Source organism: Equus caballus, chromosome 17 (genome assembly GCF_041296265.1).
Source record: "Equus caballus isolate H_3958 breed thoroughbred chromosome 17, TB-T2T, whole genome shotgun sequence".
Lineage (NCBI taxonomy): Eukaryota > Metazoa > Chordata > Mammalia > Perissodactyla > Equidae > Equus > Equus caballus.
The window spans coordinates 29,270,894-29,296,774 of NC_091700.1; the positions used below are offsets into that span (position 1 = coordinate 29,270,894).

At 34.1% G+C, this 25,881-nt stretch overlaps 1 protein-coding gene across 16 annotated transcripts in view; it reads left to right on the forward strand.

Annotated features, from left to right (window-relative positions):
• The window catches only part of PDS5B (PDS5 cohesin associated factor B), a 194,179-nt gene that overhangs the window by 142,381 nt on the left and 25,917 nt on the right, over nt 1–25,881 (forward strand). For all 16 annotated transcript variants that reach the window (XM_023621486.2, XM_023621489.2, XM_023621492.2 and 13 more), the window contains 5 exons: nt 3,205–3,328; nt 5,910–6,068; nt 17,987–18,055; nt 19,780–19,916; nt 22,683–22,806. In XM_023621486.2, coding sequence (XP_023477254.1) covers nt 3,205–3,328; nt 5,910–6,068; nt 17,987–18,055; nt 19,780–19,916; nt 22,683–22,806 — 613 coding nt within the window. The remainder of the gene's footprint in view (nt 1–3,204; nt 3,329–5,909; nt 6,069–17,986; nt 18,056–19,779; nt 19,917–22,682; nt 22,807–25,881) is intronic.

Sequence of the window (25,881 nt, forward strand, 5' to 3'; positions counted from 1 at the left end):
TTCTCCTTTCCTCTATTTCTACCCTCCTTGGGATTAATTGAATATTTTTAATGATTTTATCGTCTTCACTGTTGGCTGATCTATGTTCAAATAAAATTATACTACTTAATGTATATTAAAACCCTTGCAGCTATATACTTTTATGCCCTCCCCCTCCGGGCTTTTGTTGTCATATATTTTATTTCTATATATATTATAAACTATAACATATATATTTATATATGTTGATAGTTTTGCTCTAACCAGTTTGCCATATCTCAGATTAACAATAGATTTAGTTGTGCATGTGTATTTACCATTTCCGTCTTCATCTTTTGAATATGTCCATATTTTCATCTGTATCATTTTTGTTCTTGAATAACTTGAATATTTCTTGTAGTATTGTTCTGCTTACAATTAATTATCTCAGCTTTTCTTTGTCTAAAAGTCTTTATTTTGCCTTCATTCTTGAAAGATATTTTTGCTCAGAATAGAATTCTAGGTTGACAGTTTTTTTCACTTAGTACCTACATGATGGTAATTCCATATTTTCTGGATTGCATAGTTTCTGATGAAAAGAGTTCTTTCATTCTTTGTTCCTCTGTATATAATATATCTTTCTTTTCTCACTTTTTAAGGTTTTTCTCTTTATTGCTGCTTTTACCAAGTTGATGATGATGTGCCTTGGAATGGTTTGCTTTCTGTTTCTTCTGCTTGAGTTTTATTGAGATTCTTGGGACTGTGGTTTTATTTCCATCAGCTTTGGAAAAATTCAGCCTACTATTTATTCAAATACTTTTTCTCTTCTCTTTTCCCACCTACTTGTTTTTGGGACTCCAATTGCCTGTATTTTTGACTACTTGGTATTGTTTTATAGTCACTGATACTCTGTTCTTTTTTTTTCCTACCCTTTTTTTGCTCTTGTTTTATTTTTCATAGTTTCTATTGCTGTTTCTTCAAGTTCACTGAGCTCTTCTTTTGTAATATATAATCTACTTTTAATCCTATCAGTATATTTTGCATTTCAGGTATTATATGTTTCATATTTAGTAGTTCCATGTGGGTTGTTTTTTAATGTAATTCTTCTTGTTTTTTTTTTGATGAGGGAGATTGGCCCTGAGCTAACATCTGTTGGCAATCTTCCTTTTTTTGGTTGAGGAAGATTGTCACTGAGCTAACATCTGTGCCAGTCTTCCTCTGTTTTGTATGTGGGACCCCACCATAGCATGGCTTGATGAGCTGTGTATAGGTCTGCGCCTAGAATCCAAACCCACGAACCCTCGGCCACCGAAGTGGAATATGCGAACTTAACCAGTACACCACTGGGCCAGCCTCTTTAGTATATTTCTTATCTGTTCTCATCATGTTCTTGTTTTCTTCTTACCTTCTTGAGCATATGGAGCATATTTAGAACTGCTGTTTTAATGTCTTTGCTAATTTCTGTCACGTGTGCCATTTCTGGGCCTGTTTGTATTGATTAATTTTCTCCTGGTTATATATTACAAGGTCTTTCTACTGTGGCTGGTAGAAACATGAATTATTACCAGCCCTGTGTGTGTTAGGGAACTTTTTGGCTCACTGCTTTCCACTGTTCTTTTCCTGGTCTTGGGTAGTTTTTTCTTATGCATAGCACTGATCGTTAATCAATTAAAGACTCAAGGATACCCCTCTTTGGATTTCCAGAAGTCAAGCTCTCTTTCTCTCTTTGTAGCTTCCTGCTCTGTGTTACTCTGCTCTAGCAATTGTAGCTGCCTTGGCCCTCCTAAAGTCCCATCTCTGTCTCCCTCAGCTCTCTGTGACCACCAGCCTCTGTTTGGATGACTTCTTGCACCACAGTCTAGAAACGACCTCCTTGCAGTAAGCAGGGGCAGATGTAAGGTTCTTCTAGTTTGTTTCCCATAGTTTAGGAATTATAGTACTGTGCTGCCTATAGTCCAGTGTCTCAAATCTTTAGCATATTTATCTTGTTTTCTACTTGTTTAAGGTAGGCGAGTAAATCCAGTCTCAGATATACTGTCATATTCTGAAGCAGAAGTCCTCTCAGTATACTTTTAATTTGTATTATTTTTTAAATGAGTGAAGGTAAATATCTTTTCACACATCACAGGGTAATTTGTATATCTTCCTTTGAAGAACTTTCTATTCTTTTATGTCCAACCCATTTTTCCATGATGTTGTTGATCTTTTCATTCTCTATTTGTAGAAGGTCTTTACATGCTAGGAGTATTAACCCTTTCTGTATAATATGAAATGCAAAATTTCCCCTGATTTTTTTTTTGCTGTTGATGTCTTTTGGGAGACTCTGTTATTGTAATGAGTTATTGTATCTCTAAATTCTTATTACTGGAGCACTGGGTTGGTATTGCACAAGGAGGATTCAGAAGTTGTTTTCGCTATGCGATGTTTGAATAATAGTTGAGCTAATAGATCCTGCTTTATTCAGTATTCATTTTAAGTTTTTATATGGTGGAATGATATGGAACATGAATGTTCTTCCAGATAGCTGCATAACTCACTTGCTACTTCCCTCAGAACTCTGCTCAAATGTTACTTTATCAGAGAGGTATTCTGTAACCACTCTATTTAAAATTGTAACACTCTCACACACCCCTCCCCATTCCCTATCCCTGTGCTCTTTTTCTGTTTTTTTCCTCTATAGCAGTTATTGCAATTTGACATAACACATATTTTGCTAATTTATATATTATCATTTGTCTTGTCCCTAATATGCTGCTAGCATGAAGGCAAGGATTTGGGACTATTTTAATAGTGCCTGGCGCATAGTAAGCACTCACTTTGTATTGGTTAAAAAATCAGATTTCCTTGTATTTAGATTGTTCTGGTACAGGGTGAGAGATGAATTGGAAGAGGAAGAGACTTGAGAAAAAAAGAACAGTTTAGGTCCTTTTCCAGTGGTCTTATGTGTAAGGTAGCTGGAGTGATGCCAGTGAAAAGGCTAATGGGAATGACATTAAAAAGAAGAAATGGGTCACCATCCTTTTTTGTATTTATAATTGTTAAGTAAAAAGGAGGAAAATGGATTATATGTTTAGTATAGATATTTGTAAAGGAAAATTATAGATTGAAAATGTTTCTGAGTAGATGTTGTGACTTGTTTTGTTCTTACAAACATTACTTAAAAAATACAAACATTTGAGTATCTAGTGGAAGTCATATTGATTTTTCTGGCTTATTGTTTTTCTTTCTTTCTTTTTCTTTTTCTAGAGCTTTGCTTCCTGTTTTGCATCACAAATCTAAAAAAGGACCCCCCCGTCAAGCTAAATATGCCATTCATTGTATCCATGCGATATTTTCTAGTAAAGAGACCCAGTTTGCACAGATATTTGAGGTAAAGAGAAAAAAATTTTTTGTTTCAAATGTTATTGTTAAAAAGTAAATGTTATTGATGTTACAGAATGTTCACATTTGGAGATACATCGTTTTTTAGTGTATTTTCAGAATTTGAATCATTATACTGAATATTGATCAGTGGTTAACATGGAAATATCTGATTATTCAGATGTTTAATGCTAACTCAAATTCAGAAATCAAACAATTGTATAATATTTGACATTACTTTATGCTTTTAGTATTAGGAAACTATTTTTCATTAATAAGTAATTATATATAAAGTCATACTTATTGATAATAGGTAATAGATGATTATTTTGTCAGTTTACAGGTTTGAAAATTAATCTCTGTTTATGAGATACTACTGAAGTGTGGGGTTTGTAAATCAATACTAATTGGTAATGTAAAGTAAATAAGTTTATACTTTAATGACTGACTTAATTTTATGTCAGATTAAAGTGTCTTTTCAATATATATTTCATATTTTTTCTACACTTTAAATTACCCTTTCTATATAAGCATTGTCATTTTATTGCAATCTATTATAATCAAGGGCTATCTTGAGCATTCTTATTGCAAATAGAAGATAAGCAAAAAAATCTGTAAAATGCTGTCTTATAATTTTAGTTCAGTAGCTTTGAGTGAAGTCAGAACAATCTGGAAATTAAGCTGAAGCTACCTAGCATAAATACTTTGACTTATTATCTCTGTTCTAGAAACATTTGTGCTAATTTTGTTATATTTTCATGTAGTGTTATGTTAAAGACCTGCAGGAGGAAGAAAAGTAGCTTTCTTTGTCTTTCTGACAGCATCTTTGCTGTAGATAGCAAATAATTAAGTTTAAATTTTGTGCATTTTGGGGTGGAGGTATTTTCTGTAGTCTGGTTTTGTATATGAGAATGACTTCAATGACTTCATTTTGAGTTATCAAAAACCTTTGTTTTTCTTGATTAATCTTTTGTTCCTTTAAATTATGGTGATGAGGATAATGCTGATAATAACTTGAATTTGTAGGATACTTTTATTTTCATTTTGATATTATATCTGTTATTTTATTTCATCTTTATAAGAACCTAACCTGTAATCCTTCAGCATGCAAGGATGGCTGTTTTTCTGAGAAAAGGTTTTATAGAGGCCTTTATGAGGTTACTAGTAATCCAGGGTCTGGCCATTAATTTTGCTGTTTCAGAAGTGATTTTATCATCTGATTGTGAAAAATTGTCACAGTCATTATAATAATTAAAAGAACTATTTACACTATCAGATTTTTGTTTATAATATAAACAACAAGCTAGCACTTAGGCATGCAGTGGGACTATTGAGGGAAGTCATCAAGGATAGCAAGAAGGAAACTCATTTAAATATACTTTGGACTAAGTGAAGCCTCATGTTGCCCTAATATGTTGGGAAAGAACAGTTTTATATTGTTTTTCAAGCCTAAAATTCTTGGTGTTCAGTATGGGAGGATAGAGCATCAACTCTTGATTAAAATGTGTCATCAAAATTTCTGATAGATAATATATGTACTTGCTTCAAAATCAAAAGATAGCAAAACAACTATCCAAATAGTAAATAGTAAAAAGTTCTCTCCGCTGTCACCCCAGCCCTGTATCCCCAGCCATCTAGTTCCTTTTCCCAGTGGCAGTCAGTATTATCAGTTTCTAATATACTTTGCTGGAGAGATTTTATTCATATACAAGTAATATAAATACATATTTTGTCCCTTTCTCCCTCCCCTTATGCCAGTGCTAGCATACTAGAGTCACTCTTCTGATTTTCCTATTTTAAACATTTAACAATACATTTAAAATATCATTCTATATGAGTATATGAGGAGCCTCATTCTTTTGTTATGGGAAAATACATGTAAATGGTTGGGTTTCCCATCAGAATAACAAAGATAGTTTTATTTGTTATAATACTTAATATTTGATGCTCTAAAAATCCACAGAAATGCATGTGACTGTACATAATAAAAGCTTATTTCTTGCTCCTGAAAAAAGTCCAGTTGGGTGTTCGGATTGCATTCTAATCGGTGACTTAGGCACACAGACTATTTTTGACTAGTGACTTTAAGTTCCACTGGATCCTTGGTATTAAGCCAGCCAGTGAGTAAAGAGAGAGAATGTGGAGAAGACACACTGCTCATACCTGCCACAGTGCAGGCATGGCGTTCCTCACTTTCACTGCCATTCTGTTAACCATAACTTACTCACATATCCTCGCCTAACTGCAGAGGAGGCTGCTTATACAGTCATCCTTATGCCCAGGAAGTGCATGGTGGTGAGCTCTGGCAGTCTCTAACATATTCATGTATGTGCTCATAAAATATATGATACATAGTATGATTCTCTATGCTGAAATGTTTCTTTACCTACCTCTAAAATATGACTTGGGCAAAACCAAAAATATTTAAATGTGATGCCTTCTAGATATAAATAACCTGTAGAAGTTTAGATGTAAGCTTGAGCTACTACTTATACACTGTATGTATATTGAAAGTTTTGTAGTGTTTTAAATTTGAAGATGACGTTTGCATATCTATGGAATTGAATATGTTTTCCTTTCCTCATTTTCAGCCTCTGCATAAGAGCCTAGACCCAAGCAACCTGGAACATCTCATAACACCATTGGTTACTATTGGTCATATTGCTCTTCTTGCCCCTGATCAATTTGCTGCTCCTTTGAAGTCTTTGGTAGCTACTTTCATTGTGAAAGATCTTCTTATGAATGATCGGGTAATTTTTACTTTTTAGACTTGTGTTCTTCCTTATGTTACCTTCTAAAATTTTATACAACAAAGAGAGAAGTGAAAAGACATAAACAACACTTCACGTGGCTGCCTTATTTTACATTTTCTTGTTTTTTAACATGCTGTAACTCCATTATAAGTAAAATAAGATTGAAACATCTCTTCAGTTGACCATAGGCATGTGACCTGATATACATTCCTTGATAAATACAAAATATCACCTGATTCTGTCTGTTTCAACTTTGCAGGGGTTTAATTTTTGTAATGACATCTATTTTTAAAACAATGGGAAAACTGACTAGCTAGTTGACAGTATGGCTGTCATGACAGTAGTTGTTCCTTTACCTACATACAGTAGAGAATTAAGAGTCCTGGGAGAAAACATTGGAAAGAAGTAATGGTTTTGTCTGTCTCCAGTTTCTGAGTATTTGGGGCAGGATGTGTTTGGTTGTGGGAGAATTTGATCCCTCACATGGAGTTTTATGCGTGTGTGTGTGTGTGTGTGTGTGTGTGTGTGTGTATACTGTGTGTATATGTGTGTGTCTGCTGTGTTCTCAGGGCTGTACTAGGTTCTTTGGAGAATGAAAAGAAATATGAGATAAAGTTTCTTCTCTTAAAATATAGTTACAACTCTTGAAATGTGTAGCTATATTATCATGTTTCATATCCATCATTATTCTTAACATCCTATTAATACATTTTAATACTATTAATACTTTTAAACTAATTGGTAATGGAAAAATAGTTTGTGGAGATACTAGTCAAAATAATTGTATATATTAGATATCTAATGATTTGTAGCTGTTTAACTTCGTTGACTAGAGCCTTGTGATTTGGAGACCAAAGGCCTGTATTAATTACCATTGTCTACCAGTTCCTCTGGCTGTGTCCTTCAGCTGTCTCTCTCACTTTTTCTTCCCCTAAGTTCAGTATTTCATATATGTTCTTTAGGTCTTGTTTGCCAATCATGTGTTTAGGTTTTCTGTATCCTTAATGTTTTATTTTCTTTAATGAAAAAATTTTATTAAGATAAAACATACCAGAAAAACACACACTTTATAAGATTACGGTTCATTAAGTTATCACAATTGGCATTTTCAACTAACCAACTATCCAGGTAAAAAAACACAATATTACCAGCATCCCAAAAGCATGCTGTCTCTTTTTCCTGTTATTAGCTCGTCCCTGTTCCCTGAAGGTAACTGTTATTCCAGCTTCTAAACATGTAAATTAGCTTTACTTGTTTTTGAAGTTTTATAATTGGAATCACACATAGTAAATCTTTTATGTCTGGCTTCCTTCCCTCAATATTATGTTTGTGAGATTAATCCATCTTGTTGTGTATAGCAGTAGTCTGTTCATTGCTGTATAGGATTTCATTGTTTTTTTATACCATAATGTATCTGCTCTGTTGCTAGACATTTAGCTATTTTCAGTGTTAAGTGAATACTGCTGTTACGGATATTCTTTTACATATTTTGTGCACTTATGTATGTATTTCTGTTGTAATTGCTGCATTGTGGGGGTATGTATAAGTTCAGTTTTAGATTTTGCCAAATGGTTTTTCAAAGTGATTAAACCAATTAACATTCCTATATGTGCTGCATGAAAGTTCTAGCTGTTCCATTTCCTTGTCTGAACTAGATATGCAAATCTTTAACGTTTTAGCCATTATATGAATGTGTAATGAATGATATGTTCTTGGGTACTTCTTCCTCTGTGTATTGACATTTTGGCTGTCCTCTTTTGTGAAGTGCTTGCTCAAACCTCTTCCACATTTTTCTATTAAGTTGTCAATCCCTCTCTTATTCACTTGTAAGATTTCCTTGTATATTCTGTTGGCAAGATGTTTTGCAAATTTCTTTTCCTGCTTTGTAACTTGCCCTTTTACTCTCTTAATGGTATTTTTTGATGAACAGAAGTTCTTAATTTTAATAAAACCCATTTTATCGATTATTTTCTTTTTGATTAGCACTTATCTTGTTTGTCTTTTTTTGCCTACCCTAAGGTTGTGAATGTATTCCCTGTGTTATTTTCTAGAACTGTGCTAGTATACTAGGCACTAGCCACATGTAACTATTTAAATTTAAGTTTAAACTAAAATATAATTATAAATCTGTTCACACCTTTCAAGTACTTAATGGCCACGTATGTCTAGTAATGAACAGCACAGAACATTTCCACTGTCTTAGAAAGTTCTGTTGGCTATTGTTGCTCCAGAAGCTTTATTGTTTAACTTTTCACGTTTAATCCTATAATCTACTTGGAATTGATTTTTGTATATGGTATGAGGTCATTGTCAAGATTGAGTTTTATTTCTGTCTGACTCAGCACCATTTATTGGAAAGACTGTCTTCCTGTTGCTTTTTGAAAAACATTGAGGTGAAATTCACGTAACATAAAATTAACCATTTTAAAGCGTACAGTTCAGTAGCATTTAGTACATTAACAGTGTTGTGCAACCACCAGCTCTATTTAGTTCCAGATCATTTTCATGAAGCAGTTACTCCCCATTTCTCCCAACCCCTGGCAACCTCCAGTCTCCTTTTTGTTTCAGTGGATTTACCTATTCTGAATATTTCCTGTAAATGGGATCATAAAATATGTGACGTTTGGTGTCTGACTTCTTTCACTTAGCATAATGTTTTTGAGGTTCATCCACATAGTAGCATGTATCACTACCTCATTCCATTTTATAGCTTAATATTTTGTGTATGTGTGTATCACAATTTGTTTATCTATCCACTCATTGATGGACATTTAGGTTGTTTCCACCTTTTGAATATTGTGAATGGTGCTTCTGTGTGTTGTGTCTGGGTAATTGTTTGAGTACCTGTTTTTAGTTCTTTGGGGTTATTTACCTAGGAGTAAATTTACTGGATTATATGGTAGTTCTATGTGTGACTTTTTGAGGAACTGCCAAACTGTTTTCCACAGTGGCTGCACCATTTGGCCTTCTTACCAGCAATATGTGAAGGTTCCAGTTTCTTCACATCCTTGCCAACTTGTTATTTTCCATTAATTTGATTATAGCCATCGTAGTGAGTGTGAAGTGCTATCTCATTGCAGTTTTGATTTGCAATTCTCTAATAACTAATGATGTTGAACATCTTTTAATGTGCTCATTAGCTATTTGTTTATCTTTCTTGGAGGAATCACTATTCAAGTCCTTTGTCCATGTTTTTGTTGGTTTGTTTGTCTTTTTCTTGAGTTGTAATAGTTCTTTATATATTCTAGATACAAGTCTCTTATCAGATGTTATAATTTGCAAATATCTTCTCCCATTCTTTAGGTTGTCTTTTCACTTAAAAAAAAGTTGTCCTTTAATTCTTTTTATTGAGATATAATTGACGTATAATGTTATATTAATTTCAGCTTACTAATTATATATAAAATGTATTTGTATATATACATTGTGAAATGATCACCCTAGTAAATCTAATTAATAGCTTACCACACAGTTAATTTTTTTCCTGTGATAAGAAGTTTTAAGATGTTTTCTTAGCAACTTTCAAATATACAGTACAGCCACTTATACAATACAGTTAACTATAGTCATACTGTACATTACATTCCATGACTTATTTATTTTATAACTGTAAGTTTGTACCTTTTGACGTCCTTCAACCATTTCACCCATCTGCCACTGCCTGCCTCTGGCAGCTACCAGTCTATTTTCTATATCTATGAGTTGTGTTTTTTATTTTTATTGATTATTTGACTCTGAGCTAACATTTGTTGCCTATCTTCCCCTCTCTTTTTTTTCATTTCTCCCCAAAGCCTCAGTACATAGGTGTATATTATAGTTGTAGGTCCTTCTAGTTCTTCTCTCTGAGCCACTGCCACAGCATGGCTACTGACAGATGAGTGGTATAGTTCTGCGCCCAGGAACTGAATGTGGGCTGCCGAAGTGGACTGTGCCAAACTTTTAGCCACTGGGCCATCAGGGCTGGCTCTGTTTTGGGTTTTTTTTTTCAGATGCCGCATATAAGAGAGATCATATGGTATTTGTCTTTATCTGTCTGACTTATTTCACCTAACATAATGCCCTTAAGGTCCGTCCATGTTGTTGCAAGTGGCAGGATTTCCTTCTTTTTTATGGCTGAATAATATTCCATCTTGTATATATGCCACGTTTTCTTTATTCATTCATCCATCAATGGACACTTAGGTTGTTTCCATATCTTGGCTATTGTAAATAATGCTGCAGTGAACGTAGGGATGCAAATACTTTTTTAAGTTAGTGTTTACGTTTCCTTTGGATAATGCCCAGAAGTGGAATTGCTGGATAATATGTAATTGTATTTTTGATTTTTTGAGGATTCTCCATACTGTTTTTTGTAGTGGCTGCACTAATTTACATTCCCACCAACAGTATAGAAGGATTCCCTTTTCTTCACATCCTTACCAACATTTGTTATTTCTTGTCTTTTTGATAATAGCCGTTCTGACAGGAGTGAGGTGACGTCTCATTGTGGTTTTGATTTGAATTTCCCTGATGATTAGTGATGTTGAGCACATTTTCTTGTACCTGTTTGCCACCTATATGTCTTTGGAAAAATGTTATTCAGATCCTCTGTCCATTTTTTAATTGGACTTTTTTGCTGTTGAGTTGTATGTGTTCTTTATATATTTTGGATATTAACCCCTTATCAGATAGATGATTTACAAATATTTGCTCCTATTCAGTAGGTTGCCTTTTCATATTTTGGTGTTTTTATTTTCTTGATACTGTCCTTTGATGCACAAAAGTTTTAAATTTTGATAAAGTTCAACTTACTTATTTTTTGTTGCTTGCATTTTTGATTTCACATCTAAGAATCCATTGCCAAATCCGAGGTTCTGAATCTTCCCCACTGCCTTTTTTTTTTTTTTTTGGTAAGGAAGGTTCACCCTGAGCTAACATCTGTTGCCAATCTTCCTCATTTTTTTTTTTTTTGCTTGAAAATATTAGCCCTGAGCTAACATCTGTGCCGATCTTCTTCTGTTTACGTGGGCTGGCCCTACAGCATGGCTGATGTGTGGAGTAGGTCTGCGCTGGGATCCAAAGCCGCGAAGCCAGGGTGCCAAAGCAGGGCACACGTGACTTTAACCACTTGGCCACGGGGCTAGCCCCCACCCCACTGCTTTTTACTGTTACTTTTATTCTAAATCACATGTACATATTCTGCTCTATTATGTTTCACACTGTCTTAATTATTATAACCAGTTTTGATAGCTAGTAGCTTAAATCCTCCAAATGTCATTAATGACAAGTGCTGCTGCTGTTGCTACTTCATCATCATCATCTTCAGGATTGTTTTTGCTATTCTTAGCCTTTTGTATTTCTATCTAAACTTTAGAATCAGCCTGTCAGTTCTTCCTGTACCACTCCTCCCCAACATATACCATACCTGGCTGGAATTTTGATAGGAAGTGTATTGAAGTATAAATTTGAAGGTAATTTTTATCATTATAATACCACCTTCCATTCCATGAACATGGTATTATAATCCTGAGCTTTCCATTTTGTGAAGATGATATGTGTCTTAGGTAGTTTTCTAAGGGTAATGTTTTCTCTGGGTGTTGTTTCTTAAATTTTGGTGTAGAGATCTTGCTTATCTTTAAGTGTGTTTGTAGACATTTTATGCGTCTTTTTTTTTTTTTGAGGAAGATTAGTCCTGAGCTAACATCTGCTGCCAATCCTCCTCTTTTTGCTGAGGAAGACTGGCCCTGAGCTAATATCCATGCCCATCTTCCTCTATTTTATAGACATTTTATGCTTTTTGATGCTATTGTAAGTAATACAATTTTAATATTTATTGTCTGATTGCTTATTGTTGGCATATAGATATAATATTACTTCTTTTTATGTTGACTTTGTATCCTGGGATTCTGTTAAAGACAATGTTTAAAACTATTAGTTTTTGCATTCTTTTGGGTTTTCTCCTTTCACAGTCATGTCAATTGTTAATAATGACAGCTTTGGTTTTTTTCTATTCCTTTCTTAATGCTTTTTATTTCTTTTTCCTTCCTTGTGCATTGGTCAGGACCTTCAAAACAATAGAAATCATCATAGCGGATATTTTTATCTCATTCCCAATCTCAGGGGGGAAAGATAGGCTAATAATTACTGATAGAGGACTGGAAAACTTCTCTAAATGGCTTACATAGAATATCGAACCCAGTTCTTACATATTTTCTGTCAACTTCATCTTTTAATTAGAATAGTTTGTTCACATGTAATGTAAATAGTGATTTTGTTAATTTGCCATCTAATTTTTATCTGTTCTATCATTTCTGTATTCTTTTTCTTTTCTTTCTTGCCCTATTTTTGATTAAATATTTTTATTTCATTTACCCCTTTACTGGCTTGTTTGTTTTACATTTTCCTTTTCTTTTAGTAGTTGTCCTGGAGATTACAACATGCACCCTTCCTTGACTTATTGAGGGCTAATATCAATTAGTCTGTTGTCAACTTTCAGGACAGCAGTTTCAGTACTCTAAGGGAATGTTAGAATACTTTAATTCCCTTTATTCTCTGATGCTTTTTGTGCTTGTTCACACAGGACCATTACTGTTGTTATTTTATACAGTTAACACTTATTTAGATTTACCAATGTATTTTCCCCTTTCTCTTGCTTTTCGTTTCTTTTTGTCTATGTGATGATTTTCTTTTTACCCAAAGAGTTAAAGTACTATTTCTTTTAGTGTGGATACCTGCTAATGAATTCTCGCAGTTTTTGTCTGTCTGAAAATGTCTTTGTTTTTCCTTCAATTTTTAAAGGATATTTTCTTCAGATTTAGATTTCTGGATTGGTGCATTTCCTCACCTCAATAATTTGAAGATATTATTCCATGATTTTCCATTTTCTTATCTTTTCTCTTGAAGTCGGCTGACAATCTTGTTCCTTTGAAGATTTTGTCTTTTTGCTGTGAATACTTTTAATCTGTACTATTTTGCATTGGATTCCAGTTTTACTGAGATGTATCTGGGTGTGCTTTTCTTTATATTTATCCTACTTGGGGTTTGTAGCTCTTCTTGAATGTATAGCTTTGATATCTTTCAGAAATTTTGAATGACTTTAGGGCATTATCTCCTCAAATACTGTCTCTGTTTAATATTCTTTTTACTCTTTTGCTGTAGTTCTATTTAAACACTCTAAACATACAATTTTTGTTTTTGCTGTGACCCAGCTATCTGACATACTTTTTCTGTTCTTTTCTGCCTCTCATGTTTTAGTTTTTGTTTTCTTCTGACCTGTCTTTGAGTTCACTAATTTCCTCTTCAGATCTATCTAATCTAATGTTAAGCCCATGCATTGAATTCTTAATCGCACTTATTCAATTCTATAATTTCCTTAGTTTTTAGTATAGCTTTTAGTTCCCTGCGAGAATTCTCATCTTGTCATTTAATAATTGAACATCTATAATTATGTTAAATTTTATATCTTTGAGCCTCAATATCTGGATCTCCTGTGGCTTTTTTCCCTCTCTCATCTGTTTTTTCTCTTGATTATTGGTCAAGTCTTGTCTTGCACGTGTTAGTTTTAATTGAGTGGTATACTTTGTGTATGAAAAATTGTAGAGATAATTTGAGATTCTGGAGGATTTTATAATTTTTTCAGAGAGGATTTATTTTTGCATCTGACAGACAGTTGAGCTGTTGTCAGATCACCTTCATCCAATCGCACATGCAGTGATTGGAAGCTGGGCTTCAGTTTTTGACAGATTCTTTTTCTGCTCATCTTTGTGTCTTGGGTGTGGTTGTTTGGGATCCACCCAAAAGTCTGGGGTGTTTAACAAGGACTCTACTTTTCATTGGGTCCAGAATTCCAATTTTTTTCCTTTCAGCTCTCTGACATTGATGAAAGCATTGCTCAACCTCTCAGCCTCCCTTTCAGAAGCAGCTGTCCTTTGTATGAGAGAAGCAATCCTAGTGCCAGACTCAAATCTCTGGATTACTCTTTCTTTTGAAACATTGCCCTGCAAATTCTCACTGCTTTGGTAGCTCTCTGTTTCCTTCACGCCGATTTAAAAAAAATATTTTATCTACCCTCTCCATTTGTTCCAGTGGGAAGATAGGTTCAAGACAACCTAGTCAGCTCTTGTAAGAAACAGAGCCCCCTTTTACCTCTTTTAGTCCATTAATTTGTCTTATTCTATGTTATATTTGATATATACAAAGGAATGTATATATGTATATGGCATTTGTGTAACTTGTTTTATTATAATACAGTGAACACCTGTGAATTGTTAGCTCCTGGTGTTATTACTCTCCAAACTTTTTCTTGTTTCTTTCTTGCCTCAGGTAACCACTGTGAAGAATTTTGGGTTTATTAATTCCTGACTAAGACAAAACAGCACTTTACTGTATATCTCTCTATAAGCAACACACTTGTTTAGTTTTGCTTCTTCTTGAAGTTTGTAAGAGTTATATTATACCATATATATTTCTGGATGATTTGCTTTTATCATACACATTTGTTTCTTGGAATAATCCTTGTTATTAAATCTAGCTGTTGTTCATTCATTCATTACTCTGTATTATATCATTGTGTAAAATACCTCATAATTTATTCTCCTAGTGGACTTTTGGAATATTTCCATTTCTTTCCTCTTTTGCACAGTGTTCCTGTGAATGTTCTTACAGAGACCTCCTAATGCACAGAGCAAGAATTTCTGCAGGTTATATTCATATGAGTGAAATTGATGAATCAGTGTATATGCATATTTAACTTTTAGTTTTATTGCTGAATTATTTTTCAAAATGGTTGTTAAAACTTATTTTTCTTTCAGCAGTGTATAACACCCATTATTGTCAGTTTTCTTAATTTTTGTCCATCTAATAGATATAGTATCTTATTATACTCTTAACTGGCATTTCTCTGATTACTTTAAGTTTATATGTCTAGTCACCATTCATGTTGCCTCCTTTCTGAAATTCCTTTTGATGACTTTTGCCTTTATTTTCTGGGTTATCTTTTTCTCATAGACATTCTTTACACACATTAATACTTTTCAGGTACATGTTTTAATATCCTCATAAAATGCATAAAATCTCATTTATGGTGTGCATTTTTACGCCCTTTATGGTGTCCTTTGAAGAAAAGTTATTAATTTTAATGTAGCTAAATTTATCATTCCTTTCTTTTTGTAGTTAATGCTTTTTACATCTTATTTAAGAAATCTTTCCCTACTCCCGTGTCATAAAAATAGTCTCCCATATGTTCTTCTAAAAGTTTTAAGGTTTTCTTTTCACACAAAAAGTTTAATCTATCTGGAATTGATTTATTTGTTTGCTTTTTTGTATGCTATAACTTAAGGATTCCATTTCTTTTTATTCCCAGTACAATTTATTAGGATAACCAAGTTCCCAGTACAATGTATTGAATAATCTTTCCTTCCTCATCTTCTCTTGCACAACTTTGTTAGGTACTTTGGTTTTTAAAGTTATTATTTTTTGTTTGTGGTTGATTTGGGGAATTATTTTGTAGTTTTGATCTTATGTCCATCTTTCTTGCTAAACTCTTTTTGTTTTTAATCATATTTATGAAGAATGCCAGTTTTGATTTTTTTCTAATCCTTGAATATTTTGTCTATATATTTCCTCATATTTCTATGTGTATTTCTTATACTTTACCTTTTTTCATCTCAACTTCGTCTATCAGTTTTTGAAAGTTTTTCGAGTCTTTTGCTGTGATGATAAAGTTTTCGATCTTTCCTTTTTTTAAAATCATTTTTGTTTTGGTATATTTTGATACTAGCCTGCTAGTTGTACAAATGTTCATGAATTTTTTTTATCTTGTTGTAGTGGAAGATATAAAAAAAAAAGTACATTGCTATTCTGTTTACATGAGTATCCCATTTAAATCCATATCCCATGTAATGCTTTTCATCTTGACTGGTATATTTTATCATCCTGTTAATTTTAGTTTCTCTATCATTGGTTTTGCTGTATCTGTGTGGGGTTTTTCTTTCTTTCTTTTTTTTTTTTTTTTTTTGAGGAAGATTAGCCCTGAGCTAACATCTGCTGCCAGTCTTCTTCTTTTTGCTGAGGAAGACTGACTCTGAGCTGACATCCGTGCCCATCTTTCTCTACTTTATATGTGGGACGCCTACCACAGCATGGCTTTTTTGCCAAGTGGTGCCATGTCCGCACCTGGGATCTGAACTGGCGAACCCTGGGCTGCCGAAGCGGAGTGTGTGAACTTAACCGCTGCACCACTGGGCTGGCCCTGTGTGGTTTTATTTTACTGTTTTTGAACCCATCTGACAGTCTGTTGGTCTTATTTGTGATAACTTTTTTGTTTTTTTTTATTTGTAATTTATGCTGATTGAGTTTTTTCTTGTGAATTAAAGTTTTTAGTGGAGTATTATGTTTGAATAATTCTTTCAAAATGGCTTGTAATTTTGAAACTCTCCTCTGTCTTGGATTTCTGAAAATATTTTTCCCCTCATTCTTGAATACTGGAATTCTGTGCTTCAAGTCACTTGGCTACAGAAGAGTCAAACATTGTCTTTTGGCTTCTACTCCTGCAGCTGAGAAATCTGAAGTTGTTCTGATTCTTGCTCCTTTGTTGGTAGATTCCCCATGGAAGCTTTCGGAATCTTTTTGATATTCTTAGTTCAGAAATTTCATTTGAATGTTTCTAATGTGATTCCTTTTTCATTATTTTCACTTCATATTTTGAAGGCGCTTCTCAACTGAAAAATTGCATTGTAAGTTGTGTGTAAATCTTCAGCTTTATGTGTGTGGGGAGTTGGCCTTCTGGATATTGAGGGCACCTGTCCGTTGCCAGAGGTGTAGTTGAGGGGCTGTTTGATTTCTGTTTGCTAGTCCTCCTGGAAATCAGTCATGTCAGCTAGGGATACAAATAGAATCTCCAGTGTTCCAGGATTGCGTTCAGCTCTTTTGTTACCTTACTTTAATTTTCTGGCTGCCACCGCAAATTCACATCTCTCGATACCTGCAGTTTATCATCTCGCGATTATTCTGTGATTGTGTTGAAAAAAACTAAGTTTTTAGGAGGGTGTTTCCTTCTGTGCTTTTATGGAGATGTAAGCTCTCTAGCTCTATTAATTTTTCATTGTGTATTTTGTGTTTTTCAAAATTTTCCAATGGTTCTTGTTTCTTTTAGGCCCCTTTTATTTTCCACCCTTGCTAACTGGGATGTGTATATGTGTGTGTGTTGCCATTTTGGTGGGATTTAGGAAGAAAGATATTAATGCATGTTTTCTGTAACATCTTCAAGTGCAAACCTTCCTAATTTTTCCCCTTCTCAAGATTTTTTTTTTTTTTTTTGGGAAAGATTAGCCCTGAGCTAACATCTGCCACCAATTCTCCTCTATTTGCTGAGCAAGACTGGCCCTGAGCTAACATCCTTGCCTATCTTCCTCTACTTTATATGTGGGACGCCTGCCACAGCATGGCTTGATAAGCAGTGCATAGGTCTGCACCTGGGACCCAAACCGGCGAACCCCAGGTCTCCAAAGTGGAACATGTGAGCTTAACCACTGTGCCACCAGGCAGGCCTCTCCCCTTCTCAAGATTTTTTGTATATACCTTTCCCTTGTTTAAGAACTACACTTTTTGGCTTCATTGATATTTATCCTAGTGCTTGCCAGCTGCCTTAAATAATTATTAGTCTCCAAAGGGGCTAAGGAAGGGAGTATATGTAAGAGGTTAAAGTCAGTCCTACCTCACACCTAGAAAGAACCAACTGGTGATGGATGTATAAGTGCTGTATGTGGGTGGTAGTGAAGATAGGCCTTTCAACCTTTTTGAATAATAGGGTTAGATGAGGTATTTTAGTCATATATAGTGAGTGTCACTGCAGCAGATAAAAATTTCATTTGTTCACTAAGTATTAATTAAACATGAGAATTCACATTCATGTTTTAAAGTCCTTAATTTTTGTTTAGCTTCCAGGAAAAAAGACAACTAAGCTTTGGGTTCCAGATGAAGAAGTTTCTCCTGAGACAATGGTCAAAGTGAGTAATATGCATAGATCTGTTGATTTTAATATATTTAATATATTTATTATTATAGGTGTTAAAATTCCTATTTCTGTTATAAAGCTATGACTATTAAAATCATTCAAGCTTTTATATTTATTGTATAACATTATCCCATGTGCTGAGAGAGTATAGGCAATAATGAGAAACTCGAGGCCTTGTCGGTAGCTGCACATAATCTAATTTGAGAAAAAAAGAATTTGACAACTGCCTTCAAGTTGCTGCTTCTTAGATATTGACCTTTTACTGGCAAAAGACAATGATGATTTTCCTATGTACATTCTGCTATTTAGTACAGATGGTCATCCAGGTTTTAAGACACTCATGTTTTCCCTGGGATTTGATGAAACTTTTTATTTTGATTTAAAAAAAAAAATTCACCCTGTAATTCCTTGAATTAGGAATTACACATAAAAGATTGCTCATCACAGGGTTGGCCCAGTGGCATAGGGGCTAAGTTGGCATGCTCCAGTTCAGCAACCCAGGGTTCACAGGTTCAGATCCTGGGCATGGACCTAGCAGTGCTTGTCAAGCCATGCTGTGGCGGCATCCCATATGGAATAGAGGAAGATTGGCACAGATGTTAGCTCAGTAACAATCTTCCTCAAGCAAAAAGAGGAAGATTGGCAATAGATGTTAGCTCAGGGCCAGTCTTCCTCACCAAAAAAAAAAAAAAAAGAAAAGAAAAGAAAAAAAGGAAGATTGCTCATCACTAGTGAAGAGAATATTGATTTCCTAAAACCATCTATTTAATCTGTAACCTAGTCCTCATCTTAGTCACTGCCCAAGGTGTGACAGCTAGGAACAAATATATTAAATATTGTTTTTCTAGTTGTAATTTCTTCTGAGTTCTTTCAGTGTATGTGTGTGTGTTTTTGTTTATATTTCATATTATGAACTACTTTTTCACGTTATTTCAGCTTCAGATTCTATTTCTGCAGACCTGTAGAGCAGCCCTTCCTTTTTAGCATCATTGAATGATGCTTGATACTTTTGAGTTCCAATATAAACCTGTTTTCTCAGCATTGGTCTCAAGCAGCAGTTTTATATAGTTGAGTGGCACTGGACTAGAAGGCAGGCCACCTGCACTTAAGTTCATGCTTACCAAATGGCCCAGGAAAGGACTCTTAATAGTGTCTGCCACATGCCACTGTTCAAGACCCAGTAAGGTCTTGAGCCTTAGATCTGTAAAGAGCTAAGATAATATGTGAAAAAGAGATAATATACACCCCTTTGGAAAGAGTTGTTGCACACATTAAAGGCAGTAACAGCTTTTAAAGTATTTAAGTACTTCATAGTTATAAACTGTAGTACAGATGTGAGATAGTCTCTCGTAGGCACAAGAGTGAATAATTAGCAGTTAGGAACTTAACTTTTCTGATTAGAGAATTTAGCATGATGTTACTGTGGGTTCTAAAGGGTAGAATGTATGTTGAGGAAACATTGAAAAAAATAAAAGCAAAAGGAACCCGTCTTTACTTAAATCATTCGTCACTTGCCTATGGGGGGAGACATCTTTAATTTAAAACATTCAAAATTATCATCATTTTTGCAGAAAAGAATAATTCTTTTTTTGTTTCCTTAAAAAGGATCCATTAAAAATATTTCTTCATTTTTTTAAAGGATATTATAGAATTTCTTTAAAATATTTTTCTTTAAAATGTAGCAGTGTTTTATTTGTCAATTTGTCTTTTACATAGATTCAGGCTATTAAAATGATGGTTCGATGGCTACTTGGAATGAAAAATAATCACAGTAAATCAGGAACTTCTACCTTAAGATTGCTAACAACAATATTGCATAGTGATGGTGACTTGACAGAACAGGGGAAAATTAGGTATGTAATTACTATTTCAAAATCCTTTGAATTGCACAATATTTCAACATCTGATGTAATTGTTGAGTGGTGTTTCTTTTTAAAAAATTGGTATTGCTTTGTAGGTATGCATGTATTTTTATTGTAATATGTTTTGTACAGTGGTTATTTCAAAATGGCATTCACGTGTGGTGCAGGGTACTGCTATATATCGTACGTATTTTAAACAAAAGAGACTTACTTTTTTGAATATCTGATGTGAAAATGTTAATGTACCAATCAATAACTGATGTTTTACATTCTCGTTAATGTCTAAGGAAAAAGAACACACTAGGTAGAAGGCAATTTACTGACTCTGTTTTCAGAAGTATAAATATATGAAAATTTAAAAATGTACTTGATGTAAATTATTTAAACCACTTCTTTGTTCTATTTGAAAGATGTAGGATAGTATAGTGATTGAAAACATGGACTCTGGAGCCCAGATTCAAATCCTGGCACCACCACTTACTAACTAGGTGACCTACAGCAAGTTACTTTAACCTTTCTGTACAAAATAAAGATGATGATTATACCTCATCTATGAAAGAGAGATAGTGATTATACCTATATCATTTAGCTATTATGATAATTAATTAAGTTAGTATATTTAAGGCATTTAAAACACAACCTAGCACATAGTAATTACAAGTATTGATGGTGTAGTGGTTATTATGTCAAGGTTAGCTGAAATTTTGTCCACTATGAAAACACAAGTGCCGTTTATTGCCTCTTATTGGTAATAAAAAATATGAGAGTATCTTTCTCTCTTTAATCTATCTATCTTAAAGACTTTTATAACAAAATAGAAAAAGGTGACTACCAGGAGCCTTCTACCTTTCCATCTTCATTTCTGTTCTTAGATGTTTTGCTCATGCCACACTTTTTGCATCAAATGTTAACAGTGGCACATCCTTCTCAAACAAATTAAATAAAAATAAAACCTGGTAAACCATTCCATGTGTAGAACTCATCTGCCTACCTTCTTTCAGTCTAATTAGTTTCATCACCTCTCTACTCTCATAATTTATATATGCCACTGTTTAGGATTTACATCATAATTGGAGAAGAAAATTTTCCTTAGTATTAATACATTTTGTCTCTAAAATTTATTATTTGCATTATTTTTGTGCATATTTTAAAGATCTCATCTCATCTGTTTTTATTCATGGCATTCTTTAACAAAATCAAATGTATACTTGAATTCTGCACATGCGTGCGAATTACGTTGGTTCTGCATTTTTGAACCAGGCTTTATATAGAAACCTGGACTTCAAAAACTTAGTTGTAAAGCATTTATTTATTTTTATTAATACTAAATCAACTCCAATGAGAAAAATAGACTTTCTTTTAGCAGTGCTTGAGTGATTTACCTCATGATAGCTACTTGGAGTATTGCTTTGATAACTGAAAAGCACCTCTGGGACATGTAACTTCAGAACCTTATTAATGTTGGCATGCATTCAGTCAGTATTTTTACATAATTCTTAAAAATTTAAAGCAGGGACCTTAAGCCAACTAGATGATTAGATTTTGGAAAAGTAAGGCTGTGTCTTTTAAACTCTAGGTGCTGTATAACTATGATAGACACATATTTGTTGTATGAATATTGAATAATAATCTTTTACTCTGGAACTACATAGGAGAGTCTAATTAAGAAGTTACAACTTTCCCTCCTTTCGTTAGTCTAAGATCCCTGTAATTCATCTAATATGTCACTATAGAGTCACATGCTACATAATGACATTTTGGTCAGTGATGGACAGCATATGTGATGGTGGTCCCGTAAGATTAGTACCATATAGCCTAAGTGTGTAGTAGGCTATACCATCTAGGTTTGTGTAAGTACACTCTGATGTTCGCACAAGGACTAAATCACCTGACGGCACATTTCTTGTTAAGACATGCTGCTTCATGTGACTGTATTAGAAAGGCTTATTTAGATGTATTTACTAGTCAAGAATTTACTAATCTTTCGAGTGTGTCCCACTTAGCAGAAGTTTTCTTTCCTTAAATTTGAAAGGTGTGTCTTGGGTCCAGCCCTGTGGCGTAGTGGTTGAGTCTGTATTCTCTGCTTCAGCATCCCAGGGTTTGAGGGTTTGGATCCTGGGTGCAGACCTGCACCCCACTCATTGGGCTGTGCTGTGCTGGTGTCCCATACACAAAATAGAGGAAGATTGGCCATAGATGTTAGCTCAGGGCCAACCCTTCTCACCAAAACAAAACAAAAAAAAGAGCCTCTTGGTAGTATTTGAAAAGTTGAATTCTGGTTAAAAACAGTAATGTTTTATCCACTACATCTGCTTTCATTATACTTTTGCACCTAGCACAGTAGTTTTAGTTGATCGATTAGAAAGTTAGGACGTTTTTATGCCTAATCTATAAGTAAACACATTCCTTCCTGCGCCCCACCCCCCCCAACAAAAAAATTTGTGGTGGAAGACTTATGTCCTAACAACTAAACATACAAATAGATTTGTTCTAGGCTTGGGTGAAAGCTATTTTGTGTAGGATGAGAGAATAATTAAGTGACTTTACCATAGACTTAACATTCAGGAGAAGAATTCTGTAGTGTTAGACACTATCTTCCAAAGTTAAGTAAACATAATCTGGTGTTCAGTATCACTAAATTGTTTTCCACTTTTTTTTGACCAGAGGAATTTTTACAAAATTAGATATACAAAGTAGAAATGTTTTTGTGCAGATATTTAGAAATCTAATTTACGTTCTTTCTTGCTTATTTTTCAGTAAACCAGATATGTCACGTCTGAGACTTGCTGCTGGGAGTGCTATTGTGAAGCTGGCCCAAGAACCCTGTTACCATGAAATCATCACATTAGAACAGTATCAGCTATGCGCATTAGCTATCAATGTAAGGAAAATGACTAGATTGGACGTGACTCTTAATGGTCTCTTTGACTTTTAGGAAGAAGAATGTCCACCATGATATAGAGATAAAAATCTTGAATGTTTCTGTCACCTTTTGAAAAATTTATGCATGAGAAACATTTTAGAGTTGTAAAACTCATTTGAATTTTTGGTTGCTAACATAGTACAATTGATTCTTGTTATTTGCAGTCGTTCTGTTCTACAAAGTCACCCTAAGCACTGACATAGCAAATACTGGACCATTACTCATAGGGGAATTACAGGATGGTGGTCCTGCAAGCCTCTGCTCACACTTTTGTCAGTCGATTAATAATAGCTCTGTTTTATGTGTGTTTCTGTTTTAGCACATCTCAGTTAATCTATGCTTGTTTCATTAACATTGAGCTCTGTTAGCTCATGCTCGGATGAGCTTATGTAGCACACATACTTTCTTGATAAGGCACATCACAGCCTCCTTGCTCTTAGGAACACCAAAACAGCACTTCAGCACTAGTGAGCTATGTGAAACAACAAAATCACCAACAAAAAGCGGAAAAGGTGGCACTAAATAGACTGCCAGAAGGACCCTGTTTATAATATTAGACCTGAAACAAGAACGCAGAGTGTTTCCTTGTTCAACCTCAGCTAGGACATGTGTCAGAAGATTCAAATGTTTTGCTGCTCTGTGCATTTACTTGCAAATGACTGTCAAAGCACTGCAAGTATTGATTTTGGGGTTACGCATAAATTTTAGTGGGTAGGTAAATTCACAAATTCGTAATGTGTAAATAATGAGTATTCAATATATTTAATTCTTGAAAGAAGAAAACTCAGAAATTGATGGTATAGATTAATTTCAGGTCAGAAGCATTCCTTATTACTCAGTGAATTAAATTTTCAAATTATTTACAGTGATACTAACGGATTCATATTCCAGTCTTACAAATTTCATATTAGAGTAACATAATATTTAAACTCTATCTCTTTAGAAGTTTTTAGCATCATTGAGAAAATTTTTAAAGAAAAGATTTCCATAATGGTAAATACGACATTCTGATATGAGTTTTTCATTCATAATTTGGCTATTTTATGCTTAGTTTTCCTGTTTTTTCCAAGCAGTCTTGTGTATAAGAATTTCGCGTTTATTTCAGAGATTATTGTAATTTTCCTCTTCATTCTCCATTCCTTCTACTGCTTATTTAAAAGTTGCTGCTTGTGTATAACTCCTAGACATAAATAATTCTCTGTTTTTTAATTGTAATCATTTTGTCAATTTCTTGTACTTCAGTCTTTATTAGAAATCCTGTTTATGTTTGTTTTAGTTTTGGTGGTGTTATTCAGATATTAGACTAAACCATTTGAGAAATGAGATTTTGGGGAGTCTGTAATTTCCTTTTTGGTTTTCCTCATTTAATTTTGGAGATAATCTTATTTTGCAAGAAAGTGAAAATTGCTTAAAAACTATTTATTAAATTTCTTAGAGGAGAACAACCGTATTAAACTGGTAATACTTGCAGTGTGTTGATTTATCAGGTTCTTGGTCTGATATTTCTTAGGGTGTTGGTGCTAACAGTATTGAAGTGGAAATTAAAAAAAAAGTAAGTATGGAAATATGTAAAAAGAGATGGGCTTTATTTGAAATTTACTCTGTGTAAAAAGTATGTGCAAACCATTAGTTAAATGTCCACTGTGTTTGAAAGCATCCACACGTTAACTTCTAGAGACTTTCTTTTGTACCACAATATTTGTTATATATTACTATCTCAATCACCAAATTTCTAAGGTGAGAAGTTCAGATCTCCTGAGTTTTAAGATTGCTTTGGAATTCTGTTGACTGAAACATATGTTAATGGATAAAAGTTAATTATTAGCATATTCTCACAACTTACAAACATCCAAGGTTATCCTCTTCTAAACAAAACTTTTTCCTAATTCTGCTATTCATGGAAACCACATTCCTATCTCTTCCTTTTTTTTTTTTTTTTTTTAAAAGATTTTATTTTTTCCTTTTTCTCCCCAAAGCCCCCCCCGGTACATAGTTGTGTAATCTTCGTTGTGGGTGCTTCTAGTTGTGGCATGTGGGACGCTGCCTCAGCGTGGTTTGATGAGCAGTGCCATGTCCGCGCCCAGGATTCGAACTAACGAAACACTGGGCCGCCTGCAGCGGAGCGCGCGAACTTAACCACTCGGCCACGGGGCCAGCCCCTATCTCTTCCTTTTAAACCTCTAACCCTCGAGAAAGAGTAATCCAATTTTTGTCTCTCTTACCCTTTTATCCTCTCACTCCTCACCACTCATTCTTTGGCATTTGCCTTCCAAAAATGCTCTGTTAAAATTCCCATAATTCAACGGTCTTAGCCTTTACTGTCCATGTCCTTTCTGCATCATTTGACATGGCTCATTGTACCTTTATTCTTTAAATTCTTCTTTGGTTTCTGTCTCCTGATTTTTGTCGTACTTCTCTGACTACATCTTCTGGCTCTTCTCTTTTCCTTCAGTTGTGTGTGGTCTATGAGGATCTGTTTATGACCAACTTTTCCACTTAGACATTTTCTTTTGGCCATCTCATTTTCTATGTAGGTGACTCCTGTACTAGCAACATTAACTTTTTTTTGAAGTCTCTAGTCCCACTTCCAGTTCTAAACAAAAATTTCAAACTTTTGTGTTCTGTGAATGTAAGACTGAATTCATAGTCTTTCTCAGTCTATTCTTTCCTGACATGTAGAGCCTCAGTATGTGTTAAATAAAACTGAATGACATTTTTTAGACCTAAAAGCATGATTTATATTTGACTATTTGCTTGTCCTTGCACCTCGTTGTAAAAGTGCGGATAATTCTGTCCTATGATATCTATTATATTTTTTTAATTCACGCTATTCTTATTGCTGTAACCATCATTAGCTCTCACCTAGACTATTGTGAGAGTTTCTCTATGGTTGGTTAATTTCCTTGTCATAGTTTTGCTCATGTTATTCCCCTGGTCAAAAATATTTAGGTGCTTACACTCATGAAAAAGAAAAAATTGTGTATATTTTACAATTTACCATTCATCCCTTCTAATATTTGGACCCAAGTATAC